At 44.3% G+C, this 26,795-nt stretch overlaps 1 protein-coding gene and 1 long non-coding RNA gene across 5 annotated transcripts in view; one reads left to right on the top strand and one right to left on the bottom strand.

Annotated features, from left to right (window-relative positions):
- Positions 1-26,795, bottom strand: part of LOC143839776 (uncharacterized) — a 60,580-nt gene that overhangs the window by 1,370 nt on the left and 32,415 nt on the right. The window contains exon 2 of the long non-coding RNA XR_013231854.1: positions 636-1,189. This is a non-coding gene — a long non-coding RNA (uncharacterized LOC143839776). The remainder of the gene's footprint in view (positions 1-635; positions 1,190-26,795) is intronic.
- Positions 917-26,795, top strand: part of RCSD1 (RCSD domain containing 1) — a 49,502-nt gene continuing 23,623 nt past the window's right edge. The window contains exons 1-2 of one of the 4 annotated variants that reach the window (XM_077342248.1): positions 917-934; positions 11,461-11,559. In XM_077342248.1, the coding sequence (XP_077198363.1) occupies positions 11,509-11,559 (51 nt within the window). In that variant the 5' untranslated portion in view covers positions 917-934; positions 11,461-11,508. Of the gene's footprint in view, positions 935-8,626; positions 8,883-10,832; positions 11,213-11,460; positions 11,560-21,000; positions 21,272-26,795 lie in introns of those variants that run through there. The other 3 variants (XM_077342249.1, XM_077342250.1, XM_077342251.1) reach the window with 3 other exon arrangements.

Raw genomic sequence — 26,795 nt, 5'->3', positions numbered from 1 at the left:
TGAGCTGGGCTGAAATTCCATCCCAAAATATTTCTTGCTTTGGATAAAACCACCTTTCTCTAAATAAGCTGTTCCCTCCAGATAAAATAACCATTGAGTAGGAAAGGCCGTCCCTCTCTCTGAATAGCCTGTTTCCCTTGCTGGTTGAGTCAGTCCAGCCCTGTGTCCAGATAACAGGGGTTTCATTAGGAGCAGGGCCTGCCTTCTCTCAGAATATTGTTGTTCCTACTCTGGCCATTACACAATGCAGACTAAAGATTGCCACCATATCTGTCTGATGTCCAACTGAGAAAGTTATTTGACAATTCTCCCCTCACCCCAACCTTTCATTGAAGCTTTGCCAGGCTGCTTTGCAGATAACTGAGTCTGTACTGCTTCTTCTCTCAAGTGTCACATGCCTAGCCTTTCTGGTGAACAAATGACAGAGTCTTTTTCAGATAGTACTGTCTCATGAACCAAGCCAACTTCCTGTCATTAATCATTTCTTGACTATAGCTCTCTCCTTGCTTGCATGGGCCATATCTAGTCTCTGATCTCTGGTCAGTCTCAGGGCTGGACCAGCTCTTTGCATAGAAGTCCACAACTAAGAAGATTAATATCTGTCTTTTGTACCAGTGTCTAAGGGTTAATCTAACCTGTAGTGTGACTCTGGCAGAAAACAAAGACAAAAAGAATTGAAGACTCTGCCTTTTTCTTCTACCCCATTTGCTCCTGTGCAATTTGGTGTATCTGCATCAATAGCCCGGGAGTCATTTCCTGTTTTGTCACAATTAAGTGACTGCATAAGCATCGTACTCACCACTGTGGTATTCTCATTGGGGACATTTCAACGGCAGCTGACTACTGGCGGGAAAAGAAGCTCCAAAGGATGATGGTGGTGGTGGTGGTGCCAGTGACGATAACAATGATGAATGATCACAGAGATACTGGACCGGTATATGGTGCTTTACAATTTGAGATCTAGCCAAATTCTTGGTGATCCAAGTAACATTGTCTTCTGGAGCTGGACTGGTATTATTTGCTCAATGGCCAAAAAATGCAGGTGTTTCTTGAGACTTCTAGGCATTGCTCCAAACCTCCAATGATAACTGGCACAGTAGTAATCTTCTCCCAGAGGTGGTCTAATTCTATCTGCAGGTCTTGGTATTTGTGATATTCTCCTGTTCTTTCTTTTATATTCTGATGTCTCCTTAGATTACAAGAGACTGCCCATCAGGCAAGGTCCAAAAGAAGTCCAGAGAAACTGACAATGGCAAACAGGTTATTTCCCCCCAAGTGTAGTAATCTCAGCAAGCTGTCAAACAGTCATAACAAGTCCCTAGGTGGATATCTCATTTTCAAAAAACTTCTTCAGTGACTATGTATACATAAATAGAAATACTTAGTAATAAATTCTACACAAGAACTTCACAAACCATGTCTTATATAGCAGCATACCCTTTAAGTATAATTTATCTTTCTCATCAAGTTTAAAGATTTTTTCATACACACCTGTAAAATACATGACAGCATATGTTTTAGCTTCCAATCAAAAATGATACAAAGATATTAAAAATATTCAATTAAAACTCCCCAACCTGAACCATTCCTCACATAACCTTAACTTTCAATATAACTCTAAACCTAAACCTAACCCTAATTTAACCCTAATCCTAATCCTAATATTTACCCTAATAAAAATTCCTATTTTGTTAAATATTTTAAATATAAAATAATGACAAATATATTTCAACATCCCATGACCTTCCCAAACCATGTCACAATTCATCACCCACAATAACGCTCCCACAAGACCTAGGTGTAAACTGCACGGAGCTTTTATTCCAATCCCAGGTTGATTCAGTCCCTGCCCTCTACACAGAATGCGATTTCCGTTTGGATTTTGGGCAATTTAAATTTTCCTTCTGTAGCAAGAAGGATTGATCCGGAGTGACCCTCCCTTTATTGTGCGATATCTTAGAGTGCTTTTAATGCTCAATATTTTTCAAATCCGGATTGGGAAACCAAGCTCCATGGTAGAGAACCTCTGACAGGCCACACCTGGCCATGTGACAAGCTTGCCGTAAAGGAGAAGCCCCTAATTTCTCTCCATTTCTGTCGGTCCTGGATTTTTCCTCCCTCCTCTGCCTTTTTCGATCTTCTCCCTACCCCTCCAAGAAAGGAAAGAGGCTCCCTGCCTGGCTCCTTTCCCCCCACCCTTCAAGAAAAGAAAGAAAGAGGCTTGGCTCCCCTCCCCCTTCTGAACTACCCTAACCACGTGCAGAAGACTTTCCTGTTTCAAGGGGGGGGGGAAGACCCGAGTTCAAAGCAATCTGAATTCAACAGGACTGACAATGGAATAAAGAAAGTAAGTGCAGACTTTGCCCTAGAAAGTCCCCAACCTGATCCATAACTAAAGTTAACTATAAGCCTACCCTAACCCTAACATTAATGCTAATCCTAACCTAACATTTGGAAAACCCTAACCCTGACCATAACTCTAACTAAACATAACCCTAACCCTAACATATTAACCCTAATGAAAATCACATTTTTCAAACAAATTTTACATGCAAAACAATGTCAAAAATACTTAAACAACTCATGGTCATTCCTAACCATGTCACAAATTCATCACCAGCTCTAAAGTTCCCACTAAGCCTAAAAATTCTCCAACTTGAACTATGCCCAAGATAACTCTCACCATAACACAAACCCTAATCGTAACCCTTAACCCTAACTTTAACCCTTACCTGCATATTTACAGGTCATGAAAGAGCATGGGATACTGAAATATTTTGTCATTATTTTACATGTCCAGTAAATGGGGATATAACATTTTTAGGAGGTCATATTAGATTCAGAGTCACCTTCCTTTCAAGTAAATACTTAGCTGGCCTTTACAACAAAGTACATGGTGTCAATTGTGGTCATTTCCTGTTAGTCTTGTCAAAGAAGGGTTAAAGACTCATAGTCTGTACAAAACAGGATGTTGGCTTGGTAGGTTTATTAAGCTACAAAATGCAAATCCTCTTTTGTGGCTGCTGCCTTCTCCCCTCTTTAGTAACAGAGATTTAGGTAGGAACAGTAAGTCCTCCTGATGCCAGTTTCTCCCCCTGTACAGCATCTAGATGGAAATTTGATCACAACTGCTGCTTAGTAATCTGATCATAACTGCGCAATGCACACTAGGCATGCAGCTAATGCACCAATGTGCCGGCTTCCCTAAGCCATACCAATTCCAGTCTCAATGTCATTTCATGCCCCAAGCAAGTTTATTTAGAAATAGATGCTTTATTTGAACCCCCACTCCCTCATGCCCTCCTTCGTTCACCTATGGAATAAATGCTTTAACACCCAAAGAAAATGAAATCTGCATGGAGCATACCTTTTGCAACTGCACCAGTATCAACAAAAACAGTGTACTGCAATAAAATATTGTCTGTGTGGAGCACCAAAGGGGTTACAGTTAAGTGCTGTAATAAAGTTGGAAAGAGTTCTGTGAGCCTAACCCTGGAGGGAGAACGGAAGCACTGGGAGAACATTTTGCTGCCCATTTAAGGCAGAATTTATGCTGCACCTGGCACTTGTCAAACTGTCAGTCCCCAGTGTAGGCTAACAATTGCTAGGTGTTGCCTAGTCTTCTCTTTACTTTGCCTGTTACAAGAGAAAAGGGATTCCTTATCTTCTTCCCCTCATTTTGTGTATACAGGACAAACCACAGGTTGTATCAGGACCTGTCTGGCTCCATAACACATTAGTTCTAGATGCTAAAGTACTGAGTTTCTAACATGCAAGTGAAATTCATAACTAGAGACCTGGCTTTATAGTACTAATGTTTATTTTACTGAGATGAAATGAAGGGGGAAAGAGCGAGATCAATGAACATTGGTAAGTCTAGCTGTTATAGTTATTTTCTCTCACTCCTAATATCACACTTGTAGCGATCAGCAGTGAGGTTGCTGACTGCATCTCCATGGTCTAGCCATGTGTTACCTTATCCTCACCTCCTCCCCTGGTCCTCTACAAGGTCTTTCCATGAGATATTCCTTACAGGTTTCATGATCAGAACTCAGTTTCCAGGTACCTGGGAGGTCTGATTCTGTGGCAGGTTTGGGGAGGACATGAGGATAGGACTTAGCTTCTTGGTAGAGTTGCCAGCTCTGCGTTGGGAAATTCCTGGAGATTGGGGAGGGGGGAGTGTGGGGTTTGAGAAGAGGAGGAACTACAGTATAATAACATAAGAGTCCACCTTCCAAAGCGGTCATTTTTGGCGGAATATGCAAGATCTGCAGCGTGCATGATTGAGCAGAATATAAAAAGTATCCTGCAGGGGGGCATCAGAGAAGATGTGTATTAAGCATACCTAGATTAGGAACTTCCTTTTCAAATTATCTCCTTCAGATTAGCTCAGTAGGAGACCTTCTGCTCCTTTGAGCATACTTCCTCCCTGCTTTCCTCCAGAAAAACAGAATGAATGACTGCAGAAAGCCATTAGATAGCTAGATAGTTAAGACTCTCTTCTCTTTCTATACATGTATCTTCACAAAAGCCTGCAAAAACTATTTTATTCTTTAAGCAGCCTGGTGCTCCATACTTCTACGCTAATTCAAACTCTGCCAACTGTTTTATCCAGGGGAACTGGTCACTATCACCTGGAGGTTGGCAACCATACCTCTTGGGCCAATACTGCTGTCTAACTAATGTGAAAGTTTTGGCTGGAAGGACAAAACTAGGTTACTAACTACTGTGGAAACTTCTTCAGCTATTTCTTCAGCAACTGGCTCTTTTTGAACACACATCAGATCCCTCCCACCTGAAGGTAGGGGCCAGGGGTTTTTCTGTGTATAAGAGCAGTTTTGAGATTTGGCAGAATCAGAGAAGTAGAAAACCCTGCTGACTCAAGTCCCTTGAGAATGCATGCTCTTCCTGGCTCTCTCTCTCTGGCAATCTGATGTTGTATATTGGATCTGCCACCTTGCCCGAATACCAGTTTGCTGCCATCTGCACTTTAATTTCATATTTGTATATTAAAAATATGGCAAAACCACCCAAAGTCTCTGCTGCAACCCAGTTATTGTGGTTCCTGTTCAAAGAGAATATTAAGGTACATGAATTGTACAATCCAGCCCACAAGTTAAGCAGCCCAGTGCAGTTTCAGGGCACAAATAGTTGGGACATTTATCAGCTCCCCTGTCTCTTTAAACTTTTCAATAAATGAAAATCAACCAAGGGAAAGCCTGTATGGATCAGGATTGCAGTGCTGGGACAAATGATGCCTTTGCACTGTAGCCTGGATGTAATCTAGCTATATAGGGTAGCTGACCTCCAGGTGGGAACTGAAGATCTCCTGAGATTACAACCCATCTCCAGGTGACAGAGATAGTTCAGCAAGATAAAATGGCCATCCTGGAAGGTAGACTCTATGACATTGTAACCCACTGCAGTTCTTCCCTTCCCCAAATCCGCAAATCTCCAAGTATTTCCCAAGCCAGAATTGGTAACCCTACCTAGATGTGCTATTAGTTAGGATACAGAACACAGCCTTCTACAGATTTGCACTAATTTTTGAGTTCACAAAATCCTGAAATGGCTTCATGAACTACCCATGAGGACATGATTGCAATACCAAGAACATTTTCCCAAGAGTAAGCCCTGCTGAATAAAATGGGACTGGCTTCTGAGTAGACCTGCTTAGGCTTGTTCTTTAGACCTCAGTATTGAGTAACTACTAGTTGGGTTACTAATTGCTTCATGCCACAGAATCAGCTCCTGAACCCTCAACAAAGGGAGAGTGGGAAATGTGTTACATTTGCATTAGCAACCCTGCGACCTCATTGTGATACATTTAGGTGTGTGTGTGTGGATGAAGCCCTATAAGTGATGGCATGTGCTCCACCCCATTTTCTTTGTCTGCTGAGGTCTTCCAAAAGGAAATAGAGAGTCCCTCTACCTATACGTGGGGACTGACAGTTTGGTGTAGTGGTTAGTATTGCGGACTTCTAATCTGGAGATCCAGGTTTGATTCTGTGCTCCCCCACATGCAGCCAGCTGGGTGACCCTGGGCTTGCCACAGCACTGATAAAGCTGTTCTGACCAGAGCAGTAATATCAGGGCTCTCTCACCTACTCACCTACTCACAGGGTGCCTGTTGTGGGGAGAGGAAAGGGAAGGCCAATGTAAGCTGCTTTGAGGCTCCTTCGGGTAGAGAAAAGTGGTGTATAAGAACCAACTCTTCTTCTGTATCTGAAGAAGTTTGCATGCACACAAAAGCCTATACCTTGAATAAAACTTTGTTGGTTTAAAGGTACCACTGAACTCAAATTTTGTTCCCTGCATTCCACCACTGTTACGACAGCCATAGAGCTTGCTTTCATTTATTTCAGGAGAGGAAAAGTATTATTTCCTTCTTAGTCCCTTGCCTGTGGTACAAAAATGTACCAGCCATGGGAAATTGCCTAAGCACCAAAGCAACTAGCTGTCTTTCTCCTCCAAAGGAATTATTAGGTTTATGCCATCACTTGTTGATTTTTATTGTTGACCGATTGGTTATTAATTATGGTTTAATTTTATTAATTGCTCTGGATTTTAGGGGATGGGGGTTTTATGTGAGCCGCCTCAAGCCTTCGGGGGGAGGTGAGATACAAATAAAATAAAATAAAATAAAATAAAATAAAATAAAATAAAATAAAATAAAATAAAATAAAATAAAATAAAATAAAATAAAATAAAATAAAATAAAATAAAATAAAATAAAATAAAATAAAATAAAATAAAATAAAATAAAATAAAATAAAATACAACAACAACAACAAATCTCTCTCTCCCTCCCTCCCCCCAACCAACCAATAAAAATATAACATTGTAAAAATAAGAATGGAGAAAAGCAACTGCTTAACCTTTTCCCTTCAAGGCCAGTTTAGAGACAGGCAAATTAATCATGGTTCTGCTTATGGACGAGGAGGACAATAGGTGGTAGACCTAAAGAGTAGGCAGGGCTGCTGTCCTGGCTCCCTTGGCTCTCCGGCTTTCTGTCTGGGGTTGTCAAGAAGTCTGGAGAAAAATGTCCTATCCCTTTTATAGATGTGGAAATAGACAGCAAAGCTTTTACCTTTCACCTTTCTAACCAAAGCAGTTTAAATTATCACCCTCTTTTCGTTTTTATCTATACAAGAATCCTGTGGGATAGGTTAGACTAAAAGTATGCAACTGATCCAAAATCAGTGAGTGAGCTTCTACAGCAAGATGAGGATTTGAACCTGAGTCTACCCAGACCCTACCCTGAAACTCTAACAACTATACCACGCTGGCTTTCATAGGGTGGCTGCTGTTGACCAGCAGTAAGGAGACGGGCCTAGTTCAGTCATGCAAGTTGGGTGGTATCAAGTCACCCAGACATCACTGCCAGGCCTAGGGTGGCCAACCTCAAGGTTGAACATTAGGATGTCTCAGAATTAAAATTGAATTCCAGATTACAGAGGTCTGTCCCATTGGATAAAATGGCTGTTTGGAAAGTTATACTCTATGGCATTATATCCAGGTTGGGTCTTTCCCCTCCCCCAAGCCTGCCCTGCTCTGACTGTACTCCCAAAACTCCAGGCACTTCCCAATCTTAGAATCATAGAATCATAGAGTTGGAAGGGGCCATACAGGCCATCTAGTCCAACCCCCTGCTCAACGCAGGATTAGCTCTAAGCATCCTAAAGCAATCTTGAGCTGGCAACCATATTCCAGCCTGATCATAATGAGTCCCCCTTCCCCAAAGGCCACAATAAGCCTGGAAAGGGCTCAGCCTCCCACTCCTGCCTTTAATTTAGAGAAACCCAGCTTGGAATACTGTGTTTGCCTAGCAACAGCCACTATGGGAATCTGGTGCTTAAAGCTACAGGTACTCCCAGCCCAGTATGAAAGAACACCCAGAGGTGAAGTAGCAGCAGAGCCTAATTAGATAGTAAGAGTCATTAAGGAGGCAATTAGACAGCAGAAAAGTAATTTGGTGTGTATCTATACTATTTAAGGGTTTTCATTTTTACTGCACGGTTGTGTTATCACACTATTTTTCAATGGCAAAGCAGTACAAATTTTCCCCCTCTCTCTGGGGAATATAGTTCTAGAAGTGAGTATTATTTTGTTTCCAACTTGGAAAAGATTTTCAGGGAGTATCCACTACATCCACGTATTTTAAAAAATGGGAGAACAGATCCAATTTTTTAGGCAATTAAACTTCTTTGTTTGGATGATATTCCCAGAGAATGTACCACATGTCCAAGACATCATCATTCACAAATTTCAGAAAGGAAGGACAAAAACTCAAGGTTTGATAGGCAATTGAAAGCAAGCCACATATCTTATCCATTTGGTGCCTCTTAATAATTGTGAAACAGCCTTGGGGGACGGATGGTCCGGCCTATCCAGGGCCAATCAGGGTGCAGCCAGCTGCACCCTCATTGGCCCTGCCCCTACAGCTCCTGCCCTCCCTGTACAAGTTGGAATAGGGCCAATCAGGGTGCAGCCAGATGCACCCTGATTGGCCCTGCCCAACAGATCCCTCCCTTCCTCACCAAGCCCTCACCCCTTGCCTCACAGACGTGCCTGGCTGTTAGAGCCAGGCACGTCTGTGACTCTGCTGCTCCACTTGCAGGGCCCCAGGTAAGAGCCCTGGCCTCGGGGGAGGGGGAGAGGGAGCGTTTCCCAAAGGCCTGCAAAACACACCTGGGGCCTCTCTCGCTCGCTCTCGGGCAAAAGGCGGGAGGAGATTGGGCAGCGTCCTTAAGACGCTGATAGCCCCGCCTCCGCCCCGATTGCGCAGCCGCCCGGGACGTTTGCCGCCGCCCGCCTCCGAGAGAAGCCAGCTGGGCCGTCGCTCCTCAGCCCTGGCCTCCGCCTGCCAACCGGCGCCGCGGGTAAGTCCGCTTCGCCCCATTCTCGTTACCAAATTCTTATCAAATATGTATATAGCATTGATACATTCAGTGGTGTACATCCAACCTGTGGAACAAAAGACTTAAGGGCATGTAGTTGCACTGAATCTAAATTGACAGTGGGTATGAAATGTCAGATTATCCAGTCTTTTATACTGCGCACATGATAACAAAAATTAAGGTGATAGTTATGCTTTATGGAGATGAGTGAACTTGCAAGTCCTTCTCTTAAAAAGAAGGATCTGTTTGTTTGTTTTTTAGAATGATATTGTTCCTGAGGAAAATTGTTAGACTGCTTTTTTTTCATAACCTTTGTTAACATACACAACATGTCCTCTAAGATCATCTTTCATGTAAACTAGCATAGACAGTAGTATGTTTGACGTTGTCAACTGTGTGCAACAAGTTGGTACATTGACTCTCCTAGCATAAAACCAGAAAGGTCTGCTTCATAATGTCAAGTCAATGCCAGGTACACAACTATGTAACATCCTCCCCCAATACGCCAACCCAATGAGCCATAATTCTGTAATTGTTGCTAGATTTCCCAGCACACAAGTTAAGCAGCCCAGTGCAGTTTCAGGGCACAAATAGCTGGGACACTTGTTGCTACACTTGTGAATAGATAAGAGGATCAGGTAGCAGGTGATATGAAAGACCTTGACCTGAGATCCACTCTGCCAGCCAGTGTAGACAATATTGACTTCAACACACCAAAGATCTCAAGACATTTTCATTGGTTGGAATAGCTGCTGGAATAGCTGTATTGGTTGGAATACAGCCTGTTGCTCACCAGCTTTCTCCATGTAGTTGTATATATTAGATCACAAGGAGGAATTTGATAGCGTGACTCACTCCTTTGAGTCTTATAGTAAATGCTGCCCAAAGGGAATTCCTGAAAAGAAGTGTTCATATAATGTAAACAGAGAAAGACCATTTCCAAAGTGCAGTGATTATAATTAAGATTCAGAATAGGACTGCCAGCTCTGGGTTGGGGAAAACCTGGAGACTTTGGGGATGGAGCATGCAGAGGGTGGGGTTTAGTGAGAAGAGGGACTTCAGTGGGGCATAATGTCATACAGTCCACCTGCTAAGTGGCCATTCTCTCCAGGGGAACTGATCAGGGTTGCCTGGAGATGAGATGTAATTCCAGGGGATCCCCAGGTCCCACTTAGAATCATAGAATCATAGAGTTGGAAGGGGCCATACAGGCCATTTAGTCCAAGCCCCTGCTCTACGCAGGATCAGCCCTAAGCATCCTAAAGCATCCAAGAAAAGAGTGTATCCAGCCTTTGCTTGAAGACTGCCAGTGAAGGTTGGATACACACTTGGAGGCTAGCATCCTTAATTCTGAATGCTGTCTTTATCATCATGTGAAAGTTGTAAGCAGAAAAAACAAAATGGCACTGGAAACAAGAACTAAACTACAGTTTGTTTGTTTATAAGATCAATGTCATGTAAATTTGTTAACCCACATTGGTTCTAGTTAATCCAGACTACTTTGTGGAGTCGCTTGCCATCAAAGGATCCTTAACTACACACAGCTGAATACAATTTGAGGAAGAAAAACTGTGGAGAAAGCCTAGTATATTTTGAAAAGTACTTCTAAAAGACTCTCCAATCTGGAGCCAGAGAATGAATGAATGAATGAATGAATGAATTTATTTATTTATTTATTTGTTTATTTATTTATTTATTTATTTTTTAACTTATATACTGCCCCACTCAAAGACTCACAGTGGTTTACAATAAAAGAATAAAACAACAACCCTTAAAATCCCCAGACATAAAAGGTGGCAATTAATTAAACATGCATCAGTTCCTTTCTGTAGTGGATAATAGCTTGGAATGGACTAGAAAAGGGAATTTTCCTGTTTAGCGTGTTCTCTGTTCCATTTTGTGACCTCAGAGGGCAGAGTAATGCTTGATAGGAAAATCAGGGGTGTATTCATAGCATGAGTTCTGCTATATGTCTCTATATTTTGTGGTCCTGCACATTATCAAAACTGTTGCTAGTGCAGCAGAGATCTGAGAAAGCATTAGAGGAGTGCAAGAAATGAAGGGGGAAGTCTACATCTTGTTTCCTCACCAATAAGTTTCATGCCTCACAGGGAAGCTTTGCTTGCCACACACACACCCCACCCATCTGCCAGCCAGCCCAAATATCAAGCAAACTGTAGAAAAGTACCCCCCAAAGTCTGGGGGAGGGAGGGGAAATGTGGCACAGGAAAGAGACTCTGCAAAAAGAGGAACAGTGAAATTGAAAAAGAAGAAGAAGAAGAAAGGGAACAAATGAGGAGGGTCAAGTTTAGGTGCAGGCAAATCTGCTACCTTCTTGCTCTCGCTTGAGCTGGGCAGGCTGGGAAAGATAGTATGTTTAGATTCATGTCTAAATTTAAACCCTGATTGCTTTGCTTCTCCCCACCCTCTCTTCCTTTCCCCCACCCTCCCCTCCTTCCTTGTTCTCTAGTGCAGGCCTCTTAGGACTGACAGTTTTTAAGCTGAGCAGACTTGGATATTAAACTCTCTCAAGCAGCTTTCCCCCCCTTGCCTCCTTCAGAGCCTTTCAGTCTGCTGAAAGAAGAGGGACAGTGGGAAGAGGAAAGGGATGGGGGAAAAAGTATTGCCCAAAGACAGCCCACACCTGCCTAGCAGAGAGGTAAGCAACCCTCTCTCTCTCTCTCTCTCTCTCTCTCTCTCTCTCTCTCATTAACTCTGTGTTATTTTGCAATGTGGTTCATACAGATGTGACTCAAGATGAACTGCTCAAATAACTGGAATTGAATTGGCATGTCTTTGCTCTCTGGATATTGTTTAATCATTTGTGCAGAGTTTGAGGTCTGTGTGTTTGTTTTGGTAACTTTGGGACAGCGTGTTTTCTTTTCCCTTTCCGGGTAGAATTAAAAATCTCATTTTAAGTTAATTGTGCTTGGCAAAGGGAGACTGTGAGTGCCCAGGAAAGTGCTGTAGTTCATTTCTGAGCTGGATGCTAAAAATGGATTTTTCTAACTTTTAAGAAAATTGAGAGAAAATGTAGTTTGAGAGAAAATGTAGTTTGCAGCCATGATGCAGAGTATGTTTGGTTTATATAATTCCGTTATTCCAGGGGGCTTTAATTGAGCTTAACCTTTTCAGCACAACCCCTCCAGTATTCAACCCCTTCGGCACAACCGCTCTCTCTGCAACTAGTGCAGATTTTTTAGGTGAAAAGATCAGGAAGTCAGCCCCAAAAGAGGGGATTCCTTAGCTCAAGATCTTAGGGTGCAAGTAAATTTTCACAGAAGACATGTGTTGCTTAAAAGATGTAAGGTAGATTTGGTAGCATCCAACTGAGGCAATAGGTCCTCCTTGGCATTTTGAGAGCAATGACCACAGCCAGCTCTCTGGGTCCACTGGTGATTTGCTGTGCCATAAATGCTTCTCTGTCATGTACAGTCTTCACAGCTTACCTCCATGTTGCAGGAGTAGCACAGTAGTTCCCAACAGTCAAAACATAGTAGTTGCCTTGGGAAAATGAGATTCTGCTCTCTATACTGGGCAGTCACTGATGTTAGGCCTCCTGTGGGGACAATTGTTGTGTCAATGCTTGTGATACAACTAGTGATGAGTAACTGTGCTCTTTTGTGCCTTTTAAAGTTTTTACTTCAGCATGGGAACTTTTGTCTACCAATAGGATTGCCAGTTACAGGTTTGGAAAGACCTGGCGATTTTGGGGTGGAGCCTCAAGAGGGGTTAGAAAGGTGGGGTAAAAATTTGGCGAGGGGAGGGACTTTAGTGAGGTATGATGTCATAGCGGTGCATTTCTCCTTTCTGCATTCCAAAGCAGTCATTTTCTCCAGGTCATCTGCTGGTCTCTGTTGCCTGGAGATCACTTGTAATCATAGGAAATCATTTGCCAGCACCTGGAAGATGGTATCCCAATCTACTTTTTTTCTAGCTGCTAGCTGTCTTCCTCTGCATCTGTGCCACTGTGCCACAATTTTGTTAGTCATTGTCCAGTCTGTTTTTAATTCTCTGAAGATAGGGTTGCAAACTAATGGAAAAAATATGTCTAGTCTTTTCATAGAGGCTTAATGGGTTGATATTTACCTCTGTGCCATGAAAAGCTGCAGCTGTCCATTTCCACATGTTAAGCTTTTGTTAAAAGGACAGGACATTTTTTTCCCCTCCAGGCTTGTTGTTGAGAGGCTGTTCTGTGTCTTTTCGGAGGCAGACTGCACATATAGGCAGTGGTTTTGAAAAGAAGGGTAGAAATGAACAGCTACCCAGCCTCCTTTGTCCAGTGTGCACAGGCAGACAAAATACTGTACTACAGACCTTTAAAAGGGACTCTGAGGATTCTTGCTGCGGTCCAAGTGGCGCCTTTTTGATTGACTTCTAAACAAGGACTTTTTGTGGGCTATCATCTCCTAAAAGGGAAAAGGATGAAAAGGTATGGCAAGAAGTTGCTGAGCTAAGAAATATTCTGTGAAGTCCAAGCCCCGGTGCTGTAGAGGGTAGCAGAAAATCAGATCATAAGACGTTAATTCCTTTGTCACATGAAGAAATTGGCTAACGGCTTCCATAAGGAATAAACAATGGCTCATTTTTAGGCTATCAGAGTAACACTGTTGTTCAAATTGCCTTTTCCTATCTTGCTGGTGGTTTCATCTGAAATGAAAAGTTTAGTTTGGGAGAGCTTGGAGATAGTAAAAAATTCTGCTTTGATACTTTAGCCAAATGTTACTTTTTCTTAACCTATTTCACCAGGGATTGTACACCTCATAGTACTGAATTCATTTGTCCTTCCCAGATATTTTACTATAATTGTATTGAGTATTTTTGGCATTACTTATATTTAACCAACTCATGCACTGTTATTTCTGAGTTATAGCTTTGTAGGGTTGCCAAACGCCTGGGGAACTGCCCTGACCCTTTAATACAGGCTCAGTGGGATGTTACTTACCAGATGACATTGTTGCCCTCCATTCCAAGGAAAAGCTTCAACTGGCCATTAGGCCCCCGTGAAAGGACCAGGCCATTTTCTCCAGGACCGTTGGCAACCCTAGCATCGAGAGCTATGTATTTGAGGAATATCTCAATTTTGTTTTTAAAAGACATTTTAATCATAAAGGTTACAAAACAGAGATAATGAAACACAAGTAAAAGTGGACGGCCAGCCAAAAATGAGCCCGGTTATTTCATCTTGTGACTGACAAGGGTAAAAGGGTAAATTTGACAGCGGTGAAGTAAGTTTCATAAATCACGCTTTATAGGAAGTTGGCAGGGGTGGGTATGATTACGGAGGTCTCCTCTTCAACTTCCATTCCATCTCAATTGTCATACAGACAAATGTTTCTAAAATAAGGGACACACTGATTGGTCGTACTGGAGTTCTGGGCAGTACAGCCTTTGGGGGAGGGGAGAATATTTCTCTTAGAGAACAGGCATAAGCAACAGGTCAGAGGAACTGTTGGCCTGTACAACTTTGCCAGGTGCCAAGGTAAAAATATGCGTGTCAGTGTGTCCCGTTTTGAAAACCCTGACTTGATGCCTTCATGCAGCAAGAAAGAGACACGTCTGCCTCTTCCTCTACTATCTGCCTTGATTTAGTTTTCGTGCAGCTACAAATAAATTGGAAGCTGATTAGATGTGGTTAGGCATGCAGCACTGAGGTGATGCATCTCAAAATCAACATTAGAGAAATGTCTGTGTAGGGGGGGGGTTAAGTGTTCCCCACAGATTGCTGTTAGGTAGCTGTCAGCCATCCTTCTTGTTTCCTGGCAGCATATACAGGAAAGAAGATATAGTTGATGCTCTTTTGCTTGTTGTGATTGTACAGATACAATTGGGCTTGAGATAAATTCTTACAGTAGGCTGGACCAGTGGTCCACCCAGCCCACTATCTTGTTGTTTCTCAGCCAATTGTTGTTGCAAGATACAAGATAAGGAGGGTCAGATATTGTATAATGTTACCTGATCATTTTGAATCATATCTTTCTATCACATACCAAAACTAGGAGCAGATTTTGGTCTTAGATTTTCTATGATAGAATGGGCCCCAGAAGCAAGGAAAACACAGAATGATGCACCCGTATCTCTATGACTGCTTCATTTTTTTCTCTGCCTTGGCTTCTGAACTGAAGAGTGGGGGGGGGGGGGGAGGCTGGGCTTCTGCATAACAATGCTCTGTGATTGCCCTGTTTCCAGGTTTTCTCTGCCCTCAATACATTTTCTCTCGTATCTACCTTAATCTTATCTTTTTGGAAAGGATGCAGTAGGAGCCAAGCTGGCATGCTATTCTATAAGGCTCATTCTGCACATGTTGGATAATGCATTCTCAGTGTGCTTTTGCAGCTGGATTTTCCTGTGTGAAAATCTACATCTAAAGTGCATTATGTGTGCAGAATGAGCCAAGGGGTACATTTTCCTGTCCTGCAAATGTCCCACCCACATCAGCATCATTTTCCTACTGCCTTCATTTCTTGGTGCTATTTTCTCAATTTTTTTTCCTGCTGTACCAACAGAGAGATTTTTGTGGCATTATTTTGAAATCAGTAAATGCTACAGACTGTCAGCACTCTTGGTTGCAACATTTCTTTTTATTTTAAGCAAGGTGGCATGGCCCTGTAGTACATGCATGAAGAAAAAAGAAGGTCCATTCCGCACGACTTAAATATAGCAGAAGTCTTATGTTTGGTAAATGCTACAAATTCAAGGTTCCGCATGACGTCGCACACAATCTGCAACACTCCTACAACACTCCCGCAAAAATCGCTTCGTTGTAGCGCTTTAAGGGAAATCGGGAAAAGTGGATTCCCCCTGAAAAAATCGCTACGCTTCTGAGCACAAGCTGCAACACATCAGTGAAAGACATGTGCGTTCTCAATGTAGTGGTAGAAAGAAAGTCCCTCCCCCGCTCTCACCCCCGAACTTCCGGAGAAGCTATCACCATTTTTTCCCCTTAGTCTGGGGAAAGCAGCGAACGAGCGAGGCTTCTCAGAGGCTTCTCCGGCTAAAGTCCCTCCACAGAAGTGAAGCGAACATCCGGAGAAGCAAGCGCCAGAGACTCAGTGCTTATGCCTCAGTAGCAGAAAGACCCATGGTCAGAACGGCTCTGGCTGAGCTCATGTGGAGTGGCACTGCCCGGCAGGCGTGGCGACAGGGGAGAAGGAGCCCTAGAGCGGAGCTGGGCAATGGCGGCAGCTGTGGGGGGGGATCCCTGAAGACAGCAGCAGCTCCCGAGGAAGAAGACGGGTGCCCCACCCCCTTCGCAGCCCCCTCCCCCAACTACTGGAGTGTCAATCGCCCTGCAGCAAGTCCAGAAACCTCTCCCCCTCGCTTTTCAGCATGCCAGCAGCCCACAGTTTGCAAGGGGATCTTTCCCAATCAGTGCGCTTGTTGTCACTCTCGCCATTTTTTTCCCCTTAGACCGGCGAAAGCAACGAACGAGCGAGGCTTCTCTGGCTAAAGTCCCTCCACAGAAGTGATTAACACAGTAAAACAAAGCTCCCTACTGCAAGCACAACACAGCCCCCTGTTCAGCACTGCCTGTGATTTCGGCCACAAATTGCGCCCATGGGGGGGGGGGTTTCTACTTGAGGAGCGTGCAAATGATTAATCGCCAGCTCCTACGCCAGCAAAAAAGGTCTTTCCAAAACGATTGAACACAGATTCGTTGCAACAGGTGTGTTTGTTTTTTTAAAAAACAGTTCTTAAAGGGAAAGGGGCTTTTCGGGAGCATGAACACAACAGTCCATTAGCTGTTCTGTTTGATTGACGGCCAGGGGCGGGAAGAAGCGCAGAAAAAAATCGCTTCCTTTGTTGCGATTCCAGCGTGACCGGAAACCTGTGGGGAATGAATGAAACGCTACTGGGACTTCTATATTCCACTAAAAAAAAAGTATGCGGAATGACGAAATTCCACTTTTTAATATAGCGTTTTTGCATTCTGTGAGCAATTGGCAACATTGGTCCAGGTGCGGAATGGCCCGAAGAGTTGGTTCTTATAAAGAGGGGCAGTGAATCACCACAGCATGAGGGATGCCCACCTCAGAAACTAACATGCAGTCACTGACAGATGGGCATGCATGGAAAGGAAAAGTTAGGGAAATCATAGAAGGAAGTGTGCAGAAAATTCCCAGGTAGAGAAGTTCCCTCTCCAGTCTCTGCTTATGCATTCACAGTGGTGATGACAACAAACCAAAGAATTCTTACCAAGTTGTTTGTGTTTGCAGATTAAATAAGGTTGCACATCCTGATTTAAGAGTAGGTAGGGGTTTATTTAGGAATTACCACCATACTTGATAGTGCAGAGGAGATACAGAGATAGGAGCTGACTACATGCCTAACTAAGAGAGAGAGAGAGAGACTGGAACTATGACTTCCAAGAAGAAGCAGGAAATTGCCCCTAAGAGTAGCAACCTGGAGACAGATAAAGAATGACACTTAACAAGAGAGAGAGCTCTGCGCCTGCATGCGTGCATTGATTGACCCATGCACTGGTGCCCATGCCTCCCCCCCCCCCGTGGCACAGCGCTCGCTGCTATGGGCGGGAACGGCCACATTGGTGGCTGACTCACACAATCCTAGGGCCTTTTCGCACGGGGATCTTTGTTGCAAATTGTTTGCGGAATGAAAAATCGCCATTTAAAATAGTGGAATTCGTCGTTTTGCACACCTGGCTTTGTAGTGGAATCAGTTGCGTTTTTTAGCGTTTCCCACAGGCTTCCGGTCTCGGCAGAAATCGCTAGAAAGGAAGCGCTATTGCCAAGCTCGTCCCGCCCCTGGCCGTCAAGCAGCCAATGGGCAGCCGTTAGCATGCTCCCAAACAGCCCCTTTCCCTTTAAGAAAGGTTTTTTAAAAAAAAAAACAGACCCATAGCAACGAATCTGTGTAGATTCTTTGCTACGGAGAGACCCATCCAGCTGCCTAATGTGAGCTGTCGTTTGATTGTATGATCGTTTGCACGCTGGCTCGAGTGATAAAAAAAAATTCCCCCCCCCCCTTCTCACGGGCTCGATTTTCGGCTGAATTTATGTGTAAAAAATAAAGGGACTTTATTCCAGCAAACGGGCTTTTAAGTGGTTTGTGCTTAGTGACTAAAGGTGAAGGAATGAAGCCAGGGAAGCCTCTAAACAGAAAGAGGCTCGCCGGTGCGTTTATCCCCGCTCGCTCCGAGAAAAAAAAATGGCGATCGCTTCGCCGGAAGTTTGGAGAAGAGAGCCAGGGGGAGGGGCTTTGAAGAACCAGCAACAATGGTAACGCACAGGTCTTTAGCGCTACTGTTGCAGATTGGTTGCAGGAGTGTATCGCTATCCGGAGGGTGAATCCACTTTTCTGGATTTCCCTGAAAGCGCTAAAACGAAGCGCTTATTGCTGATCGGTTTCAGGAGTGTTGCAGATTGTCTACGACGTCGTGGGTAATGCCAAATTAGTAGCGTTTTCAATTAGCAACCATTGTGCTATTTTTAAGCCGTGGGAAATGGCCCCTAGTCTTGGCCTCACTATCCTATCTAACAGTCTTCTTATTGCCCTCTTCAAGGTCTTCTTCTCCTCTTCTTCTCCAGCCATTGACTATTCCAACAGTTTAACTGTCCTTTAGCTAGATTCAGCTATGTAGCTATGTTGGTCTGGAGCAAGGTTTTTCCTTCTTCTCCAGGCCAAGCTACTAGCACCCTGAACACCTGGCCATAGTGATCCATGTGAGGGTCACCACAAGATTGAATTACTGTAACCCGCTCTATGTGGACCTACCGTTGACCCTAATCTGGAAATTACAAGTGGTCCAAAACGTTGCCACGTGGGTCCTCACTAGAACAACATGGAGGGCCCACATAAGACCGGTATTGTGGCAGCTCCATTGGCTTCCAGTAGAGTTTGGGTTCACTTCAAGGTGTTGATGGTAGAAACAAGATAATCGTTCTGCAATTTTACAGAATCCTTTCTTCAGGTCGGTTGTGTGAATACTGTCTGTTCTTCTTAACTGATGAATAGTGTAACTGGGTGTCCTCTAAAATCTTTCTATAAACACATCAATTTATATTTTCCCAGATTTTTTATGTAGAAGAATAACTTAAGTATTGCTGTCCTTCCCAGCAGATGCAGGTGCTCTGCAAAGAACAGACAGTCCCTCCACTTCATCACCAGTATCATCTGTTCTTTTTAAAAAACCAGTCTACACCTATTTAGTCAAAATGCAAAAAAGGTATATTCCAAGGGGACAGGGCAGACCTCCAAAATGTGTGGCCAAACAAAAGCCTCGCACCAGAAAGGTATGCTGCTATGCCCAGGACTCACTAACAGGAAGTCTGCATTGTAAGAGAGAATTGGAATTAAGAAACCCCAAATAAATAAACAAATCTGAGCAAGAATTTGACCATCAGCTTGTGACCATGCCCACAGGAGCTAGCTGCCCACTTGCATGGCAGACGGAGGTATTAATCTGGAGCCGATAAAGTGTGCCCTGGCTGAATGCCCAGAGGAACAATCATATCCTAGTCCTCCTCCATACCTCGTTATATTGATTTTTTAGAGAGAATTTTCTCTTTGTCACTAAAATGTCAAGCTAAGGGAAATATTACTGTAAACTCCCCCTGTAACTGTACAGGAATATACAGAGCATGGATACTTTGCAGAATATGTTTCTGTGTTTTGTTAAATCCTGTGTATATTTGATTAAATGTAATTGAATATCCATGAGTTGCATGAGACTCTTCAGAATAAAGTTTGAGTCCAATGGCACCTTTAAGAAGAAGTGTGCATACACACAAAAGCTTATATCTTGACTAAAACTCTGTTGATCTTAAAGGTGACACTGGACTCAAATTTTGTTCTGCTGCTTCAGACCAGCACAGCTACCCACTAGAATTAAATTCTTCAGTTCACTGACTCTGATATATGTCAGGACTCAGGCAGCACATCCTGCTACGCAGATCTCTTTACAGCAGACCCCCTGAGGTGTTAAGAAAAATATAACTTGAGAAGAGATTCATGTGTGTAAACTGGGGACAGTGATCAGTAGCCAAATTCCAGAAAGACACTTGTGCAATCTTTATCCTGTTATAAAAATACTCAGGTCCTCAGACACAAGTGTATACATTAAAAGTTAATGTGCAAAATGGCAGTAAGTAGAAATCTTGTTTGCATAAAAATGTTCTCTGTAAAAACTCTCTGTTGCATTGGCCAAGTTCTGCTTTTACTTACCTCATTAGCTACTCCATTAACCTGGGTGGAGTACTGGAAATGATAAGCCTGAGGCTCAGTTTATTAAAGTATGCAATGTGGTGAGCTTATTGGATAGCAGTTGCTACAGAAGTATTCAAGTATTTGTTTTATGTTGTTTAAAATGTTATTATGTGACTTTTCTGCCTAAATAGGATCCACAAGGCAGCAAACATTTAAAAATTATTTGAGCAATTCTCTCTCTATATATATAATGATAAAGAAATTCAATGAAAACAGGTAAACAAATCACACCAACCAGAGGGTCAGTCACAGTTACTGGGGGTATGCCAGACAAAACAACAAAGTCTTCATCAGCTGGCAACAGACACCAATAGAGGAAGACAGAAAATCTTCATGGAGGAAGAATTCCAACGTGTTATTGCCGTGACAGAGAAGCCTTTTCTTAGGTAGCCATCTGTCCATTTTCAGATGTCAGCTGCAACAGAAGCAGGGTCTCTAAAGATGACTAGAGTATACAGGTAGGTTCATAAGGGACAAGGTTTACCATAAAATATGTTGGTTCCAGGCTGTATAGGGTTTTAAATTAAGTCCAGAAGCAAATCAGCAACCAGACAATGCTCTGGCTGCAGCATCCTGCATCAATTGTAGCTTCTGGATAGTCTTCAAGGCAGCCTCAAGGCAACCAGTCTAGAGGTTTCCGGAGCAGGCACCACAGTGACAAGACATTTTCTGCCCAGGGTGAGCTGCAACTGGCTCACCAGCCAAAGTCAGTGAAAAGTACCCTGGCCATTGCTGCCAGAAGGTTGGGTACAAGAGCATTTTGCTAAAGATTAGAACCTGTTCCTTTATTGGGAGTGCAGCACCCTAAAGTAACAGCAGTGGTCCCCAACCTTTTTATCACCGGGGACCAGTCAATGCTTGACAGTTTTACTGAGCCCCTGCTCTGTTTCCTTTCCCGCCAGTGCCCCTGACTTCCGGCTGTCCACTGGGGGGCGCTGCCAGCAGCAGCTGCACAGTGCCATGCAGAGGGGTAGCCCCAGCCATGGCGGCCGCCGGAGAACACTAAAGGAGAGCACTAAAGGCGGAATGGCAGGGCAGCCCCTGAGGCAACAGCCAGGGAGAAGGACGAGGAGGATCCTCAGCCCGGTACCGACTGATCCATGGACCGGTACCGGTCCCCGGACCGGGGATTGGGGACAGCTGTGGTAAAGCACGTAATTATGAATGATCTGAATTTGTATGGCTCTTTGGGCATGATAGAAATGTATCAGCAGATGTATTCCCATCTAAATTGAGAGATCAACAAAGAAAGAGGCCTGCACATTAGCAGTTCTTAATGTATTTGTAGCGATGTCAATTAGTTTTCTTAAATGTCAGCTGCTTTTTTGTGATTAGTTGTATTTAACCAGCTTCATTACATTGTTTATTTGTACTCCAGGACAGTCTGAAACCTGTGATCTCTCTGTCATCATCCATTATGTGTAACAACTTATTATGTCTCTTGCACAGAAAATCAAATTTGAAAGATTTATGAATAGATTCACACCAAACCTGTCTGGATTCCTCCCCCTTTCTGTAATCCTTCCTATAAGAATTCCTGAAACAATTCCCTCCTCAATACATCTGAACAAGCAAGCTGTGACTTACTAAAGCATGTGATGAAACAAACTGTTAGTGTTTATGGTACCAGTAAGCATCTATTTTGTTTTATAGGAGGGGGGGAAACTCAGGTCATTGGACAGACCTGGACACATTGGTCTTGTGATGCAGCTTCAAAATTCCTTGTTCTTTCACAAAGTACTAAAAATGGCCTGTCTTTCCTCATGGCTGTTATGGTATTTTTGTAGTGTGTTCCTAAATTGCGCTGAGTTACACATTTCTGTCCACTGAAGTCAATGGGCTCAGAATAGTGCAGGTGGGAGCTTGGCTAAAAGCTCAAGCAAACTGCTTGGTGAGATCTGGGCGTTTAGATCTGGATTAAGGCAAGCTCTGGCTAACCATTAGGCTGTGCTAGTTCTGTAAGAGATGTGCAATTTACTAAAGGCACTCATCCCTGAACAGGAAATGTAAGCTGTGCTTGCGGCTAAGAGACAGAGAAATAAAGGCATGCAAAGTTTGTACCCTTATTTTTTCTTGTCCTCTATCAATAATAATTACATTGCTTCTAAAATGGTTTTAATTATAAAAATTCATGTTCAGAATAGCCATTTATGCCACAGAAATGATGTTGTAAGGGCATCACCGGGAAATCTCTGGGTTGTTTTCCCTGCAAATGTGGGGTGACCCATTCTTGGGCTGAGTGCCACTATTCAAATCATGCGGCCAGTTCTGAAGTCCTGCTTCTTAAACCTCAGTGTAGTGGAACATGCTGCAACCACTGAGCACCAAAAGAAGGTATTCTGTACATTTTGGGAGGCACATTTGTTCATTAGCTCACCATGGCTAGATTTAATATTACCAGAGCATTGGTGACAGGACAGTTCGTTGGTGCTGTATGTTAAACAAGAGAATGAAAAAACATCCCAAGTCAAATAAACCTTTGTATACTCTGAGCAGATGCCTTTCCCAGGTAGAAAGCTCTGATATAGCAACGCTGGAGAGCCTGTCTCTTGGATCATGGGCAATGGCTTTACTTGGTCTGACAGATCCATGTTGTTGCCGTGGCTGTTTGGTGTTAATTCAAAGGGGCTGTGGTATGGTTGGCCCCACATGCTGTAGTGAAGTCACATTATCTCTTCTCTGAGCACATGCAGATGGCAGTGATGGGAATGCATGTTTCTAGGAGGGCTGTACTCCAGTGGTGGTGGTGGGGAGGGGGTCCTCCTTTATGAAGCTCAGGTGCTGGGAGATTTTGCTCAGGGAACACAAATGTCTCCCCTGAGTGAAAAAGCCCCTAGCAACAGTGGACTGCCGTGTGGAGCAAAGGAGAAAGCGTGTGACCAGTGGTAGCAAGGAGCCAAGCCTTTAACCACTGACAGGAGTCTTGTGGCACCTTAACAGGATTGTTCTTCAGTATAAGCCACATAAAGTGCCACAAGACTCATTCGGTTTCACTGCAACAGACTAACACAGTGATCCCCACTGGGGTTACTAAATTTTAACAGGAAGTCCCTTCCACACACACTCCAACAATGATAATTTTCTGTAGAGTGAGTTGCAGTAATCCAGCCTGGAGGTGACTGTTGCATGGCGCTCCCGGGACAGGTAGGGACTAGTAGTTTAGCTTGGCGAAGGTAGTAAAATGCCAGCTGTGCTACTGTGGTAACTTGTGCCTCCATGGACAGGGAGGCATCAAAGATCACACCAAGGTTCCTAAAGGATTGTTCATTTGTAAGCTGCACCCCATCTAGGATGAGTAAATGCGCTTCCTCTCCCAGCCCTTTCCTACCCAGACACAGGACTTCCATCTTTGAGGGGTTGAGTTTCAGATGATTCTGCCTGATCCAAGCTGTCACTGCTTTCAGGCAAATAGCTAATGATTGTGGGGTGTGTGTGTGAGTCTGTTTGGCTGTCCATCAGGATGTAGAGGTGGGTGTCATCTGCATGTTGATGACACCCAAGCCCAAACCCCTGGACCAGTTGTGCATGAGGGCACATAAAAATGGTGAATAATATCAGGGATAAAATCGCGCCCTGCAGAACTCTGCAAGGGAGCTGGCAGCGGTGAGATTGTTTGTCACCCACAGCAGCCCTCTTTCTGCAGCCTTGGAGGAAGGAGATCACCCACTGAATGGCTGCCCCTGAACTCCATTGTCAGTAAGACAGTGAGCAAGAAGCTCATGGTCATCCAGATCGAATAGTGCTGTGAGGTCTATTAACTTGAGCAGCGTCAACATGCCTCGATCCAACAGGCACCAGAGGTCATCCATTAGAGCAAACAAGACCATCTCCACCCCATAGCCAGGCCTGAAGCCAAACTGGTAAAGGTTGAGGACTGAAGTTTACTGTGGTGAGTCATATAACAATTTTTCCCTCTCAGATTATTCACTGGATCTTTGTCAGTTTGCTTAGTCTCCACAGACAGTATTTAGAGAACCACTTGCTTCTTGCATACCACAGAGCAAAGAAAGGCATAACAACTTACTATAAATCCAGACCCCAAAAACCTAAGCACCAGCCAAAAGTTCCTATTGGGTGATGGTGCATAACTACGCTATATAAGGCACTTCCTGCCTGTCAAGACTCCTTAAGACAACCAGCTGGAGATTATGGATATTTTGTTCTATGCTCCACACTGTCCAGCATTTCTTGGAGAACTCAAAGAAACTGGCCCTCCTTCTAAACAAATCCAGATTTAGCTTTCACCGAAATTTCCCCACAAGAAAGTTTATTAACTGGAAGTGGATATGTCCCTGACGAAATTCTGTCTGTCCAATAACTCTGAAGCTATTTGAGAAACTCTGACATGAGATAATGCTTTGTGCAAAGAGGCTCCAACAGCAGAGAGAGAAGGAATTAAATTCTTTCTATTAAAATATTGTGGACTATTTGAACTACATTAGCTGCTTTCAAATAGAAAAGTTGACCAATGTTTTTAGTGTTTATAGTTTCCTGCAGCTCACAGATGTTTCCTTTGCCTCTTCTGGGAAGGGCCACACTGGTCAGTTCTAGGTTCTGCTTCTGCTGCTATCTTAGAATTTATCTTAGAATTTCATCGTCAATTGGAAGTATCCCCAGCAGTAATACCAGGGCTCTCTCAGCCTCACCCACCCCACAGGGTGTCTGTTGTGGGGAGAGGAAAGGGAAGGCGCTTTGAGCCTCCTTCGGGTAGAGAAAAGTGGCATATAAGAACCAACTCTTCTTCTTCTACTGAGTGCAATGAAAGAATCCTAGGTGTCATTGTCATCATCATAATACTACATAAAATCATGACCGTACTTCCAACAATGTACCAGTCATTGGCCCTAAGTGGGAGAGCCCCCCCCCCATATTGCAGGCCAACCACAGGTCACACATGGAAAGCCAACCCCATTCTCTGCTGGGGCCCTGCACCTCTCTGCAAACTCCTCAGCCCCATTGGAACCAGGCAAGTCAAAATGCCTCCTCCACAGAGGCCCTGATGCTGTCAACTGCCTAATTGCCAAATGGTGAGCCTGGAGAAGGTGGAACACCTTTTCTTTGGAGGCTCTCCATGTTTTGCCTTCAACTTGCCACCGCCAGGACATGTGAGGCCCAGCCACTTCCTCCGCAGAGGCTATGCCCATTTCACCCATCTCCTCCCAACTGGCAGGGGCAAGGAAAGTGGCCTACCTCCTTCTCAGTTGCCTCCTTACTGCCACCAGAACCAGCAAGGCTCAGCGACATCCTTTGTGGAGTATCTCCACATTTCACCCACCTGCTCCCCACTGGTGGGGGTGTGGAACAGTAGCCATCTCTCTTCCTCCTTGACACCATCAAGAGGGTCCACAATATCCTCCACTGTGGCCCTGCTGCTCTCCTCACCCTTCCACCTGTGTTCCTGCCTCCTGAGACAGTGTGTGGCTCTCCCCATGCTCCTGCCTCCTGGAAGGGTGATGGTACCTGCCTACATGAGCACCAACTCGACATGCCCACTCGCCATGATCCTCCCTCCTGGGAGACCACGGGAGGATGGCTAGCTATGCTCCAACACACCAGCCTGAGCACGCCACCCTCCTACCTCACCCACCCTGCTCTGCAGAGGCCTGTCTGCTCTGCAACCTCCATCACCCTTTCTCCCACCCATTTTTAAATGGGCTTTGCTCTTAGTTTAAAATAAATTCCAGTAACCTAGAGTGTGAATTCAGGCACATGGATTAACCGGAATTAGTTCACACACACACACACACACAAAACCCCAACCCCCCACACACAATTTTGTTGTTGTTGTTGTTGTTGTTGTTGTTGTTGTTGTTGTTGTTGTTGTTGTCATATTTGTTTCTCGCCACTCCCTTATGGCTCGTGGCGGGTTACAGTATCCTAAAGTACCCATTAAAACCCCATTAAAAGACAAAAACATTAACCATTACCAACATGGCGGAGATCGGCAACTCAACTTCCCCCCCTCCCACTACTGGCGGGTGGAGAGGAAGTCCTGATGATGTTCACTTCAGGTCCCAAATCCCAGGGGGGGGCGTAGATCTATGTTATCAGCCCTGGCCTCAACCATAAACCTGGTGGAAGAGCTCCGTTTTGCAGGCCCTGCGGAACGTTGAAAGATCCCGCAGGGCCCGCTGCTCTCCCGGGAGCTCATTCCACCAGGTCAGGGCCAGAACTGAAAAGGCCCTGGCCCTGGTCGAGGCCAGGCATGCTTCCCTAGGGCCGGGAACGACCAGCAGATTTTCACCCGCAGAGCGCAAAGCCCTGCAGGGTGATAGGCGATCCCTCAGGTATGTGGGTCCCAACTTGCGTAAAGCCTTGAAGGTTAAAACCAAAACCTTGAACCGGATCCGGGCAGCAATTGGCAACCAATGCAGCTGCCTCAGCACTGGCTGGATGTGGGCCCTCCAAGGTGTGCCAGTGAGGACCCTAGCAGCTGCGTTTTGCACTAGCTGAAGTTTCCGGATCAAGGACAAGGGAAGGCCCGCGTAGAGCGAGTTACCGAAATCTATTTTGGAGGTAACTATTGCATGGATCACTGTGGCTAAGTGTTCGGGGGACAGGTAGGGCGCTAGTAGTCGGGCCTGACGGAGGGGGAAAAAGAAAGCCTGGATTAAATGTTGGTTTAGAATCTCAGTTTGTGGGAGGGAAACAAACTCTGGTTTACTTGGA

The sequence above is a fragment of the Paroedura picta genome, chromosome 6 (genome assembly GCF_049243985.1).
Source record: "Paroedura picta isolate Pp20150507F chromosome 6, Ppicta_v3.0, whole genome shotgun sequence".
Lineage (NCBI taxonomy): Eukaryota > Metazoa > Chordata > Lepidosauria > Squamata > Gekkonidae > Paroedura > Paroedura picta.
Note: the sequence above shows the minus strand (reverse complement) of the source record. Positions and strands in the feature narration are given on the sequence as shown.